At 39.0% G+C, this 14,188-nt stretch overlaps 1 protein-coding gene across 2 annotated transcripts in view; it reads right to left on the reverse strand.

Moving 5' to 3' along the window:
- The window catches only part of rabgap1 (RAB GTPase activating protein 1), a 76,500-nt gene that overhangs the window by 4,442 nt on the left and 57,870 nt on the right, over positions 1-14,188 (reverse strand). For both annotated transcript variants that reach the window (XM_082539178.1, XM_082539177.1), the window contains 5 exons: positions 12,014-12,106; positions 9,851-9,961; positions 9,494-9,598; positions 7,204-7,287; positions 1,796-1,867 (listed from right to left, as the gene is read on the reverse strand). In XM_082539178.1, coding sequence (XP_082395304.1) covers positions 1,796-1,867; positions 7,204-7,287; positions 9,494-9,598; positions 9,851-9,961; positions 12,014-12,106 — 465 coding nt within the window. The remainder of the gene's footprint in view (positions 1-1,795; positions 1,868-7,203; positions 7,288-9,493; positions 9,599-9,850; positions 9,962-12,013; positions 12,107-14,188) is intronic.

Below are 14,188 nucleotides of genomic sequence, written 5' to 3' on the forward strand. Positions count from 1 at the left end.
ACCAGACTAGTAGGGCGACTCCTCTGAGATTATTCTAGACAGATCAGTGCCTGAGTTGGCACCAACATGTAGGACTGTCGACAGGACTTTACATTCAGGGTTGCTTGCCACAGTAACAACAGCCGACCGAGGCAGCCGGTGGAGACGCTTCCTAAAAATGAATATTTTATGAGAATATTTAATTTGGATTAAATGTGGCCAGTTTTAAGCTGAATAGTAATTATATGTAAAGTTTCCAGTCTCATTGTTGCAGAAGTGGCCTTAATGAAGCAGCAGAGTGCTTGAGCTGCAATTGGTGCTCTTGTCACTTCAAATTCAGTTTTAGTGAGTCGCTGTCAGTGTGTTTATTTAAATATCTAAAAAAAAAAAAATGCATCTGTGAGCAGCTACAGCAGCTGCTGACAGTTAGGAGAATTTCTGCACCATTAGTAGTATAGAAAAAAACTGCACAGATTTACCTCCACACAGGCAGAGAGGTCCTGCTGCAACCTTTACATGACTTGACCTTGGTGCACTAAACATTTTGTGAGCTTCCTGCCAAAACTGCCCTTTTCTTACATCGCCTACTGTTTGAACTAATACTTCACGGGCCACAGGTAAAACTGCCATGGCCTCCTCGGTCATGCTCCTCACTCTTCCCCCCAAAAGATCTGATTTTAAACATTACATTTAACTACAGGTTTTACTTTAACCTGTAGGTTCAGTCAAACTTTCTTGTTCATGTAATCTTTGACTCAAAGCTTTCCAGACAGAGCTAAGAACCACTCTCTAGACAGCCAGTTATCTCTAGACTAAGTAGGCCCTCTGTGCTGGGATGCCAGAGTAACAAGAGTTGATGCTCATTTTTAATATAATTGGTCAAAAAGGCTCATTGGCTTCTTTTGCATGTATTGGGGGATGGGGGTTCATGTCATAGATTTTACAGTAAATGATCCGTCCATCGGCCTCTCAATGCGGTGAAGTCGTCCCGTATCCTTAGCAGAAAACAGCTCTTCAGCATGTTTCCACCTCCATGCTTGACTATGCAGGGGGTGTTCTTTGGGTCTGAGTCAGCATTTCTTGGCCTGTACATGTGTCTTCCTGAGCACGGGGACCTTGTGGGTGCTGAAAAACTTCACACCATTACTGCATGGTGTGCTACCAGTGGAGGTGCCTCTTGGCGACTGTGCTCCTAACTGCCTTCAGATCATTAACAAGCTCCTTCCATGTACTTTTGGGCTGCTCCAAGACTTTTCTCATGATCTTCCTCCTCCCATGAGCCAAAATCTTGCATTGACCTCTACATCTATAACAACTGGTTATTTTATATTTCACAACACCAACTTCTTGGTGATGGTCTTGAAGTCCATTCAGCCAATCTTGCCCCTGATGTCTTTTGATAGCTCTTTGGTCTTGCACATGGAGGTGGAGAGGTTGCAATGGAAGAAACTGATTCTATCGACAGGTATATGCTTAAGAACATAAGTTCAGATCAGGAGTATCCCACAGATTACAATTGATTGATAATCTGTGGGATCTAGAATTGTGGCTGGGTTGTAGGGGATCAAATACTTATTTCACTCACTGACAAGCAAATCAATGTATATGAGGCTGTGTCTCAGATGTTAAAACAGGTTATCTGTTCATCAGAAGTGTCTTTAAGCAATGAATTGAATCCTGCTGACAGAGGAGCACATTACATGGCAGCTCATGGAGTAATGAGAGGTAAAAATTGTAATACACTTTGTAAACTCATAAAGTGACAAAGTTAATCCTGGCGTCATGGTTACGTCATTTGGGTTGGTGTAAAACTCACCCTGATTTTCTCGAGTTCTCCTCGCGTAGCCGTCTGTTGTTTCTCTAGTCGTTCGCTCAGCTGGGAGCAGATCTGCAGAAAACAAAAACAGCTTGGTTTGTTCACCCACTTTTAGACAGAGCTCGTCAATTAAACCAGAGGAACGCTTTTCAATTAAAATGAATACTCAATACCAATAATCTGTACTTCAAGTCAAGCTTTTTCCAGTCTCTGGTGCTTCAACACAGCTCCAACAAGCCACAAAAGCTTGCTTAGTTTTCGGCCAACAACAATCAAAGATTCAAATCATTAATTTACCTAAGCACCCAGCCACTGGGCTGTTTTAAAACAAAAAACCTAATAGTAAAACAAAGTATACACAGGAAAACAGGAGGGAAAAAACTCCCTTTCAGAAAAAGTTTGATGAATATTTATGAATGAAAACTGTTCATCCCCATAATATGGTAAAAACACAATACAGACAGAGTAATAAGAATAACATCAGCACTCAGAGAGCACCACTCCCCCCGTAGGGCAAGGGCTATACTGAAACTGCGATGTTTTATAATGTTTTTATTATAACATGCGCATGTTTTATTATCCTAGGATGACGTCAGTCAGTTATGGCATCATTGTGACCTTGTAAGGTGTTGAATTGAGGTGGTGTACAACTCTCTCCATCGCTTTTCGTATGACATATTTTTTGATATGGTTTCTTCTTCTGACCTTTTTATCGCTAACAATGAAGGTCAAGGTCAAGTGCTCATGCCCCCCCAAGGTCTAGGATATTGTTGAGAAGTTTGAAGATGAAAAACAAATTGTGGGTAATATACAATTTTTACTGGTTTTCACAACTGGTGTGTCTTAAATCACCTCAAGGTGTTGTTGGCATCTACTGTCAATCAAAATTTGAAAATGATATATTGAAAACTGCTAACAAATAGACAGACAGTTGTGTTTCCCCTACTGTGTTTATAGGTTAATAAGTCTGTATGGACTTTATCCTCTTAGCTTTAAGTGCATTAGTGGTGTCATAGGCCTTATGTATATTCAAATCTCCTTTTCCCCTTCTCCTTCAAACAGCTACAAGCATCCTGAGAGTCAAACAAACACCCACAAACTTTTCCTGTAGCTTGCAGACGGACAGAGAAATCAGAGTGCAACGAGTTATCCTATAAGAGACATCAGGCCGTCTATAGACAGTCCATCTATCTCGACATCTACTTTTGCTCTTATTCTCTGTGTTACATACATTATATTGGTGACCCTCATCTCTCTTTTTTTTACTATACTTATCATGCAGCTATCTTTCCATCCTGTCACATTCTCCCTCATATTGGCCGTTACTATACCCAGCTCCGTAACTACTGACCTCTTATCTCTTCTTTTTTGATCTTTTGTCTGTAGTCCTGCAGTTTTAATCTCCCTGCGTCCTTTTTAACTAGTGGAGCATCTGTTTCTTTTTTGCTTTTTTCTTACCCGAGCTGCTGAGCCTTAAGCCATTCAAGTCTTCAGTCAGTTTTTGTCCCCATTTCGGCAGCAGGGATTTTACTCTCCTTCAGTTTTTTTCTATAATTAGAAGGATGACTCTAACAGGGACATAGTGAGGAGGACAATATGTTCTGATGGGATTTCAAGCCTGTGAAAGATGGGGGTACTTGTCCATCTTAGGGCAAGGAATCGTTATCGCTGCACCATCTGCAAGCAAGCTGTAAATGATTATTTTGCTCATTTAAATTCAGGATGACCACGGTAGTCATTTTCTCCATCCTTGTTATGAGTTTCTTTTCTATACCACTGTTTCACAGTAATAATGGATTTTGCACTCGTTGCTGAAGGCTCAAGACCCAGAGGGCATTTTAAAAAAAAAGTTTTTTATATTCAATTTATTCCTACAAAACAATCTCAGCCTTATTTATTTTAAATATTTTCATTTAATAATTTATCCGGCCCCACGGTAACTTCACTGCCTGAGGCACTTTTTGCTTTCTTTCTATTGAATATTGCATGCAAACAGTATACTTATACTTACAATGCAGGAACTACAAGAACATGCAGTCTTAATTACTTCATCATATTTCCACAAGGAGCAGATAATTGTGCTGATGCACCCAAATTAACAAAAATATGTTGTCCAGAATGAAAATATCTTATTAAAACCATTAAAAGTAAATCAGATCAAATTTATTTATTTAGTCAAAACTGACCGAAAACACCGACAAGGAAAACAATCAGAATTAGAAAAGAGAAAACAACGCAATGCTAACAGAACCCAAGAGACACGAGCGCTGGCACGTGCTGCTTCACCTGGTTAGCACCCAGCTAGCCTGCATCTATCTACAAAAGCTCCAGTCCTAGAACGGGGATTGCAATGCACCACTTGACACCGTTTTTAGCTCCACCGTTAACAGACTTGTCTTTGTCCTCATGTGCTCGAGGAGCAATTAGCACACAAAGCTTTTTTGGGCTATATTTCCACAGGAAAATAAATAAATAAATAAAACCCCCAAAGAAACTCTTGGCATTCACACACATTGAAAGAGCAAATTGCTACGTGAATAATCATTCGCATTATCTATGTTGTAAACAACCCAGGCTATTTTAGGGAATCCCTCAACTTGTCAATCCCAGCGGATTGAATGCTCCCCCCTCCCCCTCCACACACTTTGTTCATTTTCCCCCGCTCTCCATCAATCACCCTCTTCCTTCCTGTCACACTTCAGTCTGCTCAACACAGCTCTCAACCGCAAGCTAGCAACCCATGATACACACAAAAACCATCAAATCCGGTCTCCTCTCATCGGTGGGACATTCGATAACCGGTTTTCACACTTGCCATCAAAGCCAGTCGACGGTTATTATTTTTAGACTCAGGTGAAGTTGAGGTCTGTTCCTAAATTAGTCTTCTTTCTATTTCTGTTTCCCTCCACAGAGAGGAATAGGAGGTGGATTGTTGCATAATGTCCCCGCGCTGATGGTAATAGCACTTGATCTGGGTGAGTTTATATTTAAGCACGAAGTGACAGGATGAGATCTGAGAGGAATTCAGACAGACGGAACTTTAAATATGCTTGCAGGCTAAGCCATCAAAAGCTCCGGGTTCAGTTAAGGAACAGCTCTGCTTCAGAAAATAGATAAATGAAGGAAAACAGAGCGCTCTTAAAGAGTATATTATTTTTAAATATTTATGAGTGGTCCTGCCACGGTAATGGCTCGATCGAAGCTTAGATATGAAAAGACGGGCTAAGTAAGGAAAGATAAGTGGTGTAAAGCGTCTCAAAAGCTCACTTTCAAGGGAATCAGAGCTCCACATAATCTAATTCACAATTCAGTCACACACACACAAACATAACTATAATCCAAAAACAAAAATACCATGATGGTGTTTCTGGTGAAGCTACTTGAGCTGAGTAAAAAGCAGAACTTATCAACAATGACAGCCAAGCGTACGAAAAAAGTCAACAAGAAACGAGTGGATTTAATTAGCATTATGCTTCGAGATATAAATGAACTAAAAAGTGACAAACATGCAAGCACTGGCTCAAAGTTATGTGAAGACTGCCAACTGCTGGCAGCTTATGCTCTCTGAATTTTTATCCCAACCTTCTGAATTATTCTTTCTGGGTCACTGTGAGACTTCAGTGGATTTCAGCCCGAAACCATTTCAGCAATAAATGCTTTGGTCAATTTTCTGACACTTTTCCATTCCTTGGTTTTTGATAAGATTAGACAATATTGCATATTGATAGATATATACTGTAGTCATTTTGGTTGGAATTATAGAAATGAAGAAACAGAAGCTGGCGACACCACCTCTGCTGGATTGTGTGTAAAAGGTGAATTTGCATTTTTAAAATTCAGCGTACTATGAACAATGAAACAACTCTGGATGACTTGAATTCAATGTGAAAAGTCTGTCCCTGCCAGAGTAACATACATACAACATGCTCCCACTATATGTGATTATGATGCTCCCATTTTTATCCTATTCTAAACTCTCACATTATTTCATTAATTAAATGTCCTATTACCTCATTCATTGCTTATTTTTGTATTTCCCTTCAGGTACACAGTCACCAGCCACTTTTTTGGTATACCTGGTATACTGCTTTTAAAAATAATGTAATCAGCCAATCACATGGCAATAACTCCGTGCATTTAGACATGGTCAAGACAATCTGCTGAAGTTCAAACCGAGGACTGGAATGAGAAAGAAATGTGATTTAAGTGACTCTGAATGATACATGGTTGTTGGTGCCACACAGGTTGGTCTGAGCATGTCAGAAACTTCTGATCTACTGGAATTTTCCCAGACAACCATCTCTAGGTTTTTCAGAGAATGGTCTAAAAAAGAGAAATTACCCAGTGAGCAGCAGTTTTCTAGACCAATTTGCCTTGCTGATGTCAGAACAGCCAGACTACTTTCAGCTGATAGGAATGCAACAGTAACTCAGATAACCACTTGTTACAACCAAGGTATGCACATAACATCTCTGAATGCACATCACATTGTACCTTTAGGCTAATGGACTAAAGCAACAGCAGACCACACCAGGTGGCACCCCTGTCAGCTAAGAACAGGAAACTGAGGCATTTGCTAAGGCTCACCAAAACTGGACAACACATTAGAAGAAAAACATTGCCCAGTCTGATGAGTCTCCATTTCAGCTGCAACATTCGGATTCACAGTTTGGCATAAACAACTTAAGAAGAGGGATCCATTCTTCCTTGAATCAACAGTTCAGGCTGGTGCTGGTGGTGTAATGGTAAAGAGGATATTTTCTTGGCACCCATTAGTGCCAAATGATGCTGATTTGGGCCACCACAGCCTATCAGAGAATTCCATCAAATAACACACCATATCTGTTATTTTGGACATGACATATACTCAAATGGCCTACACAGCCACCCGATTTCAATCCAATAATGTACCTTTGGGATGTGGTGTAAGGGGTGATTCATATTATGGACATGCAGCTGAGAAATCTGCAGCAACTCTGTAATGTTATCGTGCCAATATGGATCAAAATCTCTGAGGACTGTTTCCAGCAACTATACAATGACGAATTACATTAGCTCGGAAGAGAAATGAGGGTCTAAGAGGAACTAGTAATATGTACCTATAATAATAAATAAAGGCCGGTGAGTGTATATGCACTATGATCCACCTGTCTGTGAGGGTGGGGAGTAAAGATGTGGTTTTGAAGCTTGAACTAAATGGAAAACACAAACTAAAATAAGTTTGTTTTTCCAAAATAAGCTTCAAGAGAACTGTGATAAAAACTGTTGTGTGACAGTTTCCACTTTTTAACTTACATCACATATATGAAAGTGGAAACACTATTATTAGACCTGCTAATGTAACTATTCAGTTGCACACAGTAAACTGAAAAGTGAAAGTAGGCATATAGTAGGCAGACAGTACATACCTGCTTATATTCTCCAATAATGGACCCGTTCTTCTTAATTTCTGATTCTGACTTATCAAGCTCTCGTCTGCACATCTCCTTCAGCTGTAGATAAAACACAGAGATACAGTTAGGCTGTTACACGGCAGAGGCCAAGGACAGAAGTGGTGCCCCAGAGACTGTGTGACTGCCATGAAATGTAAAGGAGACATGGAAAGGTATTGGCAGACACTAAGTTCAGGGCAATGTCATGGCCTCTATGCAACCTCTGCTCGAGCACATGAATCAGTCACAGTTACACAAACTCAACAACACCACAGACACTTGGAGGACCACGTGAAACATGCACAGGATCAGAGGGCAGCAGGGTCTGTGCTCTCCATCAAAGAGAATCTTTACTTGAACTTGAAAAAATAACCATCAAAGACTGACAACCTTTGATATCTGAGGGTTGACTATACAGGAATGCGGTTTTAAAGTAAATGAGATTCTGTATCTTTTTCTCTCTCACTGGAACAATTATTGCATTTCTGTAGCAACAGTATATAACTTGAAGTAATAATTTTCTGTATGACTTTATCAGTCTTTGATATTGTTGTGGAGAAATACACTCTTCTTTATAATGGTCCTTTAGTTCATTGAGGTTTGTGGGCATTCATTCGGCTCTCTTTAAAATGTTAAAATAGACTTTGACTGGGCCATCGCAACAAACTTGACTATTTTCTTTTCCATTCTGATGCAGATTTGCTGTTGTGCTTGGGATCATTATCCTGTTGTATGATCCAATCCAGCCAAACTGTAGTCTCACATTTGACTCTAAAATACTTTGGTATACAGACGACTTCATAGTCGACTTAACGAGTGCAAGGTACGCAGGTCCTGTAAATGTCAAAACAAACCCAAATCATCACGCCTCTGCCACTGTGCTTGACAGCTGGTATGAGGTGCTTGTGCGGATATGTTTGTATACAGCGTTTGGTTTTTGCCAAAGTGCCACTGTGCATTATAGCCAACTAGCTCCACTGTGCTCTCATCTGTCCAAAGGGTACTGGTCTAGAAATCTTGCGGTTTGTTCAGAGGCAACTTTGTAAATCTAATCGAACCTAAAGTCTAAGATGTACTTCTTGGGTTTCTGTAGTGTATTGGATCATTAAACAGTCTAACCTTGCTGGGACTTCCACTAATGGGAAATTGTCAAAACCTCAGCTTTTTTTTACAGAGATGGCTAGATTTGTAGATCATCAGTTAATCAAGTGCATTTGATTAGCAACACCTGGTTGCTAATTACTCTCTTAATTCCTATGGAATAGTATATTTTGTTTTTTACTGTATGTAGGTCATCAACATATTAATGTAGGTATCATTAATAATCGAATTGCTTGTAACACCTTCAGAATGTAGCAATAGCAAGCACCCATCCGTTTTCTTTCTTCCACTTACTGTATCTAACTTTGGGTTGTGACTGGGCTGGAGCCTATCCCAGCTGCCATACGCCGAAAGGCAAGGTACACCCTGAACAGGTCGCCTGTCTCTGACAGGACTAACAGAGAGACAGACAACCATACAAACTCACATCCACACCTCTGGCCAATTTAGAATCACCAATTAACGTAACCCTGTTCATGTTTTTGGAATGTAGGAGGAAGTCAGCATATCCGGAGAGAACCCACACAAACACAGGGAGAACATTAAACTCCACACATGAAGTCTCAAGCGAGCCAGTGGTTTTATTTTTCTTAAAATATTTCTGTAATTGAAAGTATGTGGAAATGTGTCTCATGCAGAGAAACTGGCTGAGAGGCAAATATACAGCCAGAAGAACATGTACAAAAAGATGGCTGTGCTTAACATTTCCCAAGTCTGATGTAAGGCTTCAGGTATGACAGGGGTATATTCATCACATAACGGCTGTTTTGTAAAGACTTGAAGGTCAGAAAAAAATCTGGTCTCATGCTCACTATGAGCTGTGCTTCTAGCTCAGGAAAGTATAAAATGCGGTCTTGTTTCAAAGACAAGCAGTTCCACACAGGCTGTCATACCCTGCAAACGACAGAGACAAACAGAACTTCACTGATTGAGAGTAAATCAGCCGATGCAATATTTCTTGTGAATCCTGGACCTGTCCACAATAAAAACTGCTCAGTCATAGCAGGTCACCTTAATATTTCGACTTCTGTTTCAGCAGTTGCTTCCTGTAACCCTGTGTTTCTTATGACATTTTGAGGAAAAACAAACACATTAGGCATCAGCAGGAAACTTTTTTCCCCTGGCTCCGTTTCACTCTAGATGAGAGCGCGTTACATGCTCTAACCTGTGCAGACTCTTCCTCCAGCCGCCTCTTCTCATCCTCCGACTCAATCAGCTTCTGTTTGGTCAGCAGCAACTCTTTATTTAGGGCGTCCGCTTTCTCCTCGGCCTGACACACACATGCACAGACACACAAAAGACACCATAACCCAGTGCTCAGTAGGTCAATGAAAGTCAGAGTCGCCCTACTTTCTTCTTAGTTTTCTCTCTCTTTTCAAGGAATTGGGGAAAAAAAGTTTCTGTTCAAAAACACTTGCGCTTTCATCTTTGCTATAACCTTTTTTAGATGTTCTACCAGAAGTGACAAATGACAGTTTAACAGCCCCACCCAATCATACACAAATATTCTTCTTTGGCTTACATTGTCAAGGTCTTTGCGCAGGGCTATCTTGCTGCTAACTAGTTCATGTGCCAAGTCATCATTTTCTTGCTCCAGACGCATGTTGGCCTCTTGCAAACGCCGATTCTCCCGCTAGATGGTGAATGTAAGAGGGAAAAAAAAGCAGTGTTTAGAAAGAAGAAAAGAGAAAAACAACCACAAATCAACACAAAAATGTTAAGAATGAAATAATCAAAACGTTTAAGACAGACGACACTGAACACGGAGAAGTGACGATCCACCAAAGAGGAAGGAAAGCGCTGAGATAGCTGAGCAAGGAAATGGAGTTAAGTTTGATTGTGCAAACATGTCTTACTGGTTCAGCAGTTTCCAGAGCGATGCGACAACACACATATGAAACCGAGAGTATAAAAGTTCACTCTGATCAGCTGAAAACGTAGCCGCAAAGTAAGAGATGTCTGTAATGTTTAACAAGACATAACCGGTTTGTACATCATTAACAGCAATCTACAGCTGTAGTGGGAATAAAGTCGGAGCACTTAGCACAAATTCTAACACCTCTCCTTCTATTTCTAGGTCAACGTTTCCATCTTTGTTAAAACATTTCATGTCTGTGTCACTTTTCTTCTTTTTAAGCCATCTGATCCTGATCCATTTGCACATGGATTTACATATCCTTGTATTAAAGTGTGGACTACACAACTCCAGCTTTTATTATCACTACTATGACTCAAACTGGCGTGAACATTTGACTTTAGCGTAGAGCGGATGAATCCCTCTTACATGGCAAAAATAGAAACACCCCAAGATCAAAACACTTCTTTGGACACGAACAAAAAAAAAGAAGTGATGGATGATCTTGTAGTGCACAAAACCATCTTGTTACCCTTGAAATGGCATAATGTATAGTTAAAGGCTTTTCTATGGCCTTGTAGTTTTTATTTGCTGAACAAGGACTGTCAAGGTCCACAAGAAATATAGATTTACTTTGTTCAGCTATGAATGTCAGAATATAGTCGCTGCTTTACCACTATATGGTAATCGTGGGGATGACACATAATTCATGAATACTGAAATGGTTAAACCAACCAACCACTAAAATAATAATGTTACTATGTAAAAAGACAGAAAACAATATAAAGAAAAGTTAAGCGAGATCTGTATCATCCTAATTCTAATAATATATGTTTTCTGAAGAACTCTAATCTGAACAGATATAATTTTTAAAAAATATTTTTACTGCTGAAAAGTTTTGTAAATTGTAAGTCATTTAGTAACCCACCACAAAGGCATGTTTAAATATCAACAAAAACATGACATTATGAGCTATAAAAGCATGGAACAATATTTCATAATGTATTTTTAAATAATATGCACCTACAGCACTATATGAGAGCATGCCATCTTTTTAATTTCACAGCAATAACATCTAATTTATATCTATAAAAGTTGAATTATATAGACCTAGTAACTAGCCAGCAATGAGCTGAGACTGCCATATAAGCAACATCTAACACCCCTACACTTTTAAAACTTTTCTCAGTGTTAAGCATATCATTTTGCCAACAGAACAAACAAGCCAAACAATACTGAAGCATGGGTATGTATAGGTACTTTATGCCACACCCCTTTTCCCCAGGGGGTCGCCATGGCAGATTTGTCCAGGCCAGTCTATTAAACACTACACCACAGAGCAAGCAATGAATGCACAGAGCCAAAAGAAATAACGGTTCTGTGTATTTGGTAGTGGAGAAAGATCAAAACATTCTGGGGAAAGATTAGAGTGACACGTGAGAAGAACCAACATTAACAAAAATGATACAACATTTTTTGTTTTGTTTTTTTAAATGCCCTGCCCAGCAGATAAACAACAGACATAAGAGGAGGAGGAAGAGGAAGTCCAACAGAATAACGGTTTGTTATGAACCATGCAGTTTTTGTTCTGCCGTATTTTTATTGTTATTTTAAGTGATGCGCTGTGCCAGACATTTTGTTCCTGGAAAAGGAAGGATGAGACTGCTTTATGCTAAATAGGAGGAGCATATCATTCTTGTTTTGGCTGGTTTCTTTTTCCTTTTGCCATTATTTTTTTAAAGAAAAATATACTCATCATTTAACCTTCCTGTATTGAACATATCGAGACAAGAAAGGGGACTGAAATATTTTGTTAGAAAAACCACGTACCTCATATCTCTCGATGGGGGCCTCCTGTTGCTCTTGCTGCTCCCGTATGGTGTGGTACTCCTTTTCATATTTCTTCAGTTTCTTCTGGCTGATCTGTTGAGCAGAAAGAGTAAAACAACAAATGATGAAGAAAGGAAATACAACTAGCTTACTAAGTTTGGTTTAATGTGACGGCCAGTGGAGAGGTTTTCAAGTCTTTTGCAAACAAAGACAGAAGACTTTTAATCTTTGCTCGACTGCAGCTTTATTTATTCATGCATTTGAATAACATGTAACAACACACGGGGTGGTATTATTGGCCAATTTGCTACTGTTTGTAACATCTAATCTTACCACTACCAATTTATAATGAGATGTGTGGATTTTCAATGCCCTTAGTTAAGGGTTCACAATCAATGCACTACAGTGTTTGCATACTTTGACTATATACTTTTCCCCATGTTGAAATCTCAACATTCATTACCTAATGATGTAGCATGACCTTCATGCTGTTCCGATTCATGTGTCTTTATGCATTCTCTCAGTGTGTTTGGTTGCACGTTCTCCTCCACAAAGTACAGAAGGTCATTCAGGGCAGCAGGTCTCTAATGCATCCATCCTTTTATTGTCTTTTTTCTCACATCTACAGCAAAACTTTGGTTCTCCAACAGCTCATAATTAAATTGCCAATGAAGTACAGAGAGTATCCACAAACCTCCCGAGTCCAAAGTTTTTTATAAACAGAGAATATTTTTCCACTTTGAAAGTTTTCAATCAACTGCAACTACTAATACTGTATGTAGGTGCACAAACATGTCTGCACACGCATGCTCATGTGTAGTAGCTCAAAAACAGAACTATAAGGTATGAACACAAGCTAAAACTTTGACGCGCCAAACTTTTTTTTAAAAGTGTCCAAGAAAGAAATTCAAACTTTTATGGTTTTATTTAAATTTCTGGGGTAATTTGCATATATTAGCATTAGAAGTCATAAGGCTGGCAGATGAGAAGAGGAGGTTGGTGCAACAAAAGCACACTGAGACAACATAAATGACCTGGTTTGACCCTGAGATTATGTCTTGAATACAGTTTGTGAGCTGAATGCACAACACAAGTACTTCTCTCATACTGACTTTAAAAATCTAATAATGATAATGACCTCTCACTGCAGTTAAGTAAATAGTTTGCAGACTCCCAACCTGGAAAGATACTCAGCACTGCTTTAACACTGCTGTGAATATGATGTAAAGTTGATAAGATATATATCAGATAATATAATTTAGATGATACAAATGGCCTTGTTTAGGTTTTGTATCTCTTATAGTTCAATGACTTAGGAAGCAGGATGTTGAATTTTTATATATATGTTCATTTTCCAATAATGTTGGTTATTTTAAAAATATGAATTAGGGTACATTAAGAAACTAAAAAAGGGGAAGGGAATAAATTTGACATTCAACGAAGAAAGTTATGAAAGTTGAACTATGAGAATAAATTTGGAGACATTTTTTATAATTAATTTCAAGATTCCGTTTAAAAAAAAAAAAGAAATACCAAAGTCACAGATGAGCTCAGCCCGGGCTCAGATTTAAAGGAAGAAACAAAGCTGGGAAAACTTTGGACTTCCAAGGTTAAAGTCATACATTAAAAGAATAACTCTGAGTTTATGAGAAACACCTCAGAATAAAAGCCTGCTGTAAAAAAAATAAATAAAAAAATAAAAACTTTCAAGATTCCGGTCACCTTGAAGGAAGCGACCTAATTGTTGCTACTTTGACTTCCCGAAATGAAATAAATACATTTAAAAAAAAAGGGGTGTACCTGGAAAAAGATCACATAAAGTCAAATCTGAGATAAAGCTTCCAACACAGCTGCAACCCAGAACAATTTGTAGTCCAGTCAGCCAGTATCTTCAGTCGTTTCAGGTTAGTTACTGATACAGCCAGTCATCACCCCACATTGCTATCCAAGCTTCAAATTACTCTGCCTTGACTGAGATTTAATTCCCAGTGAAGTCATTACAGTAGTCAGTGACCTCAAATGAATTCTTGGAATTATTTTCTCTTGCCAGATAACATACTTGCTACGGGGAATCCCTAAAGAAAAAAAGCAGCACAGATAAGTGTAATACTCAAAGACAGCATATAGAAGAAGTCAAATAAGCCAAAAGGAGTATAAGCTAGAAAATCTGTGTTT

This window comes from Aulonocara stuartgranti (assembly GCF_965226115.1).
Source record: "Aulonocara stuartgranti genome assembly, chromosome: 7".
Classification (NCBI taxonomy): domain Eukaryota; kingdom Metazoa; phylum Chordata; class Actinopteri; order Cichliformes; family Cichlidae; genus Aulonocara; species Aulonocara stuartgranti.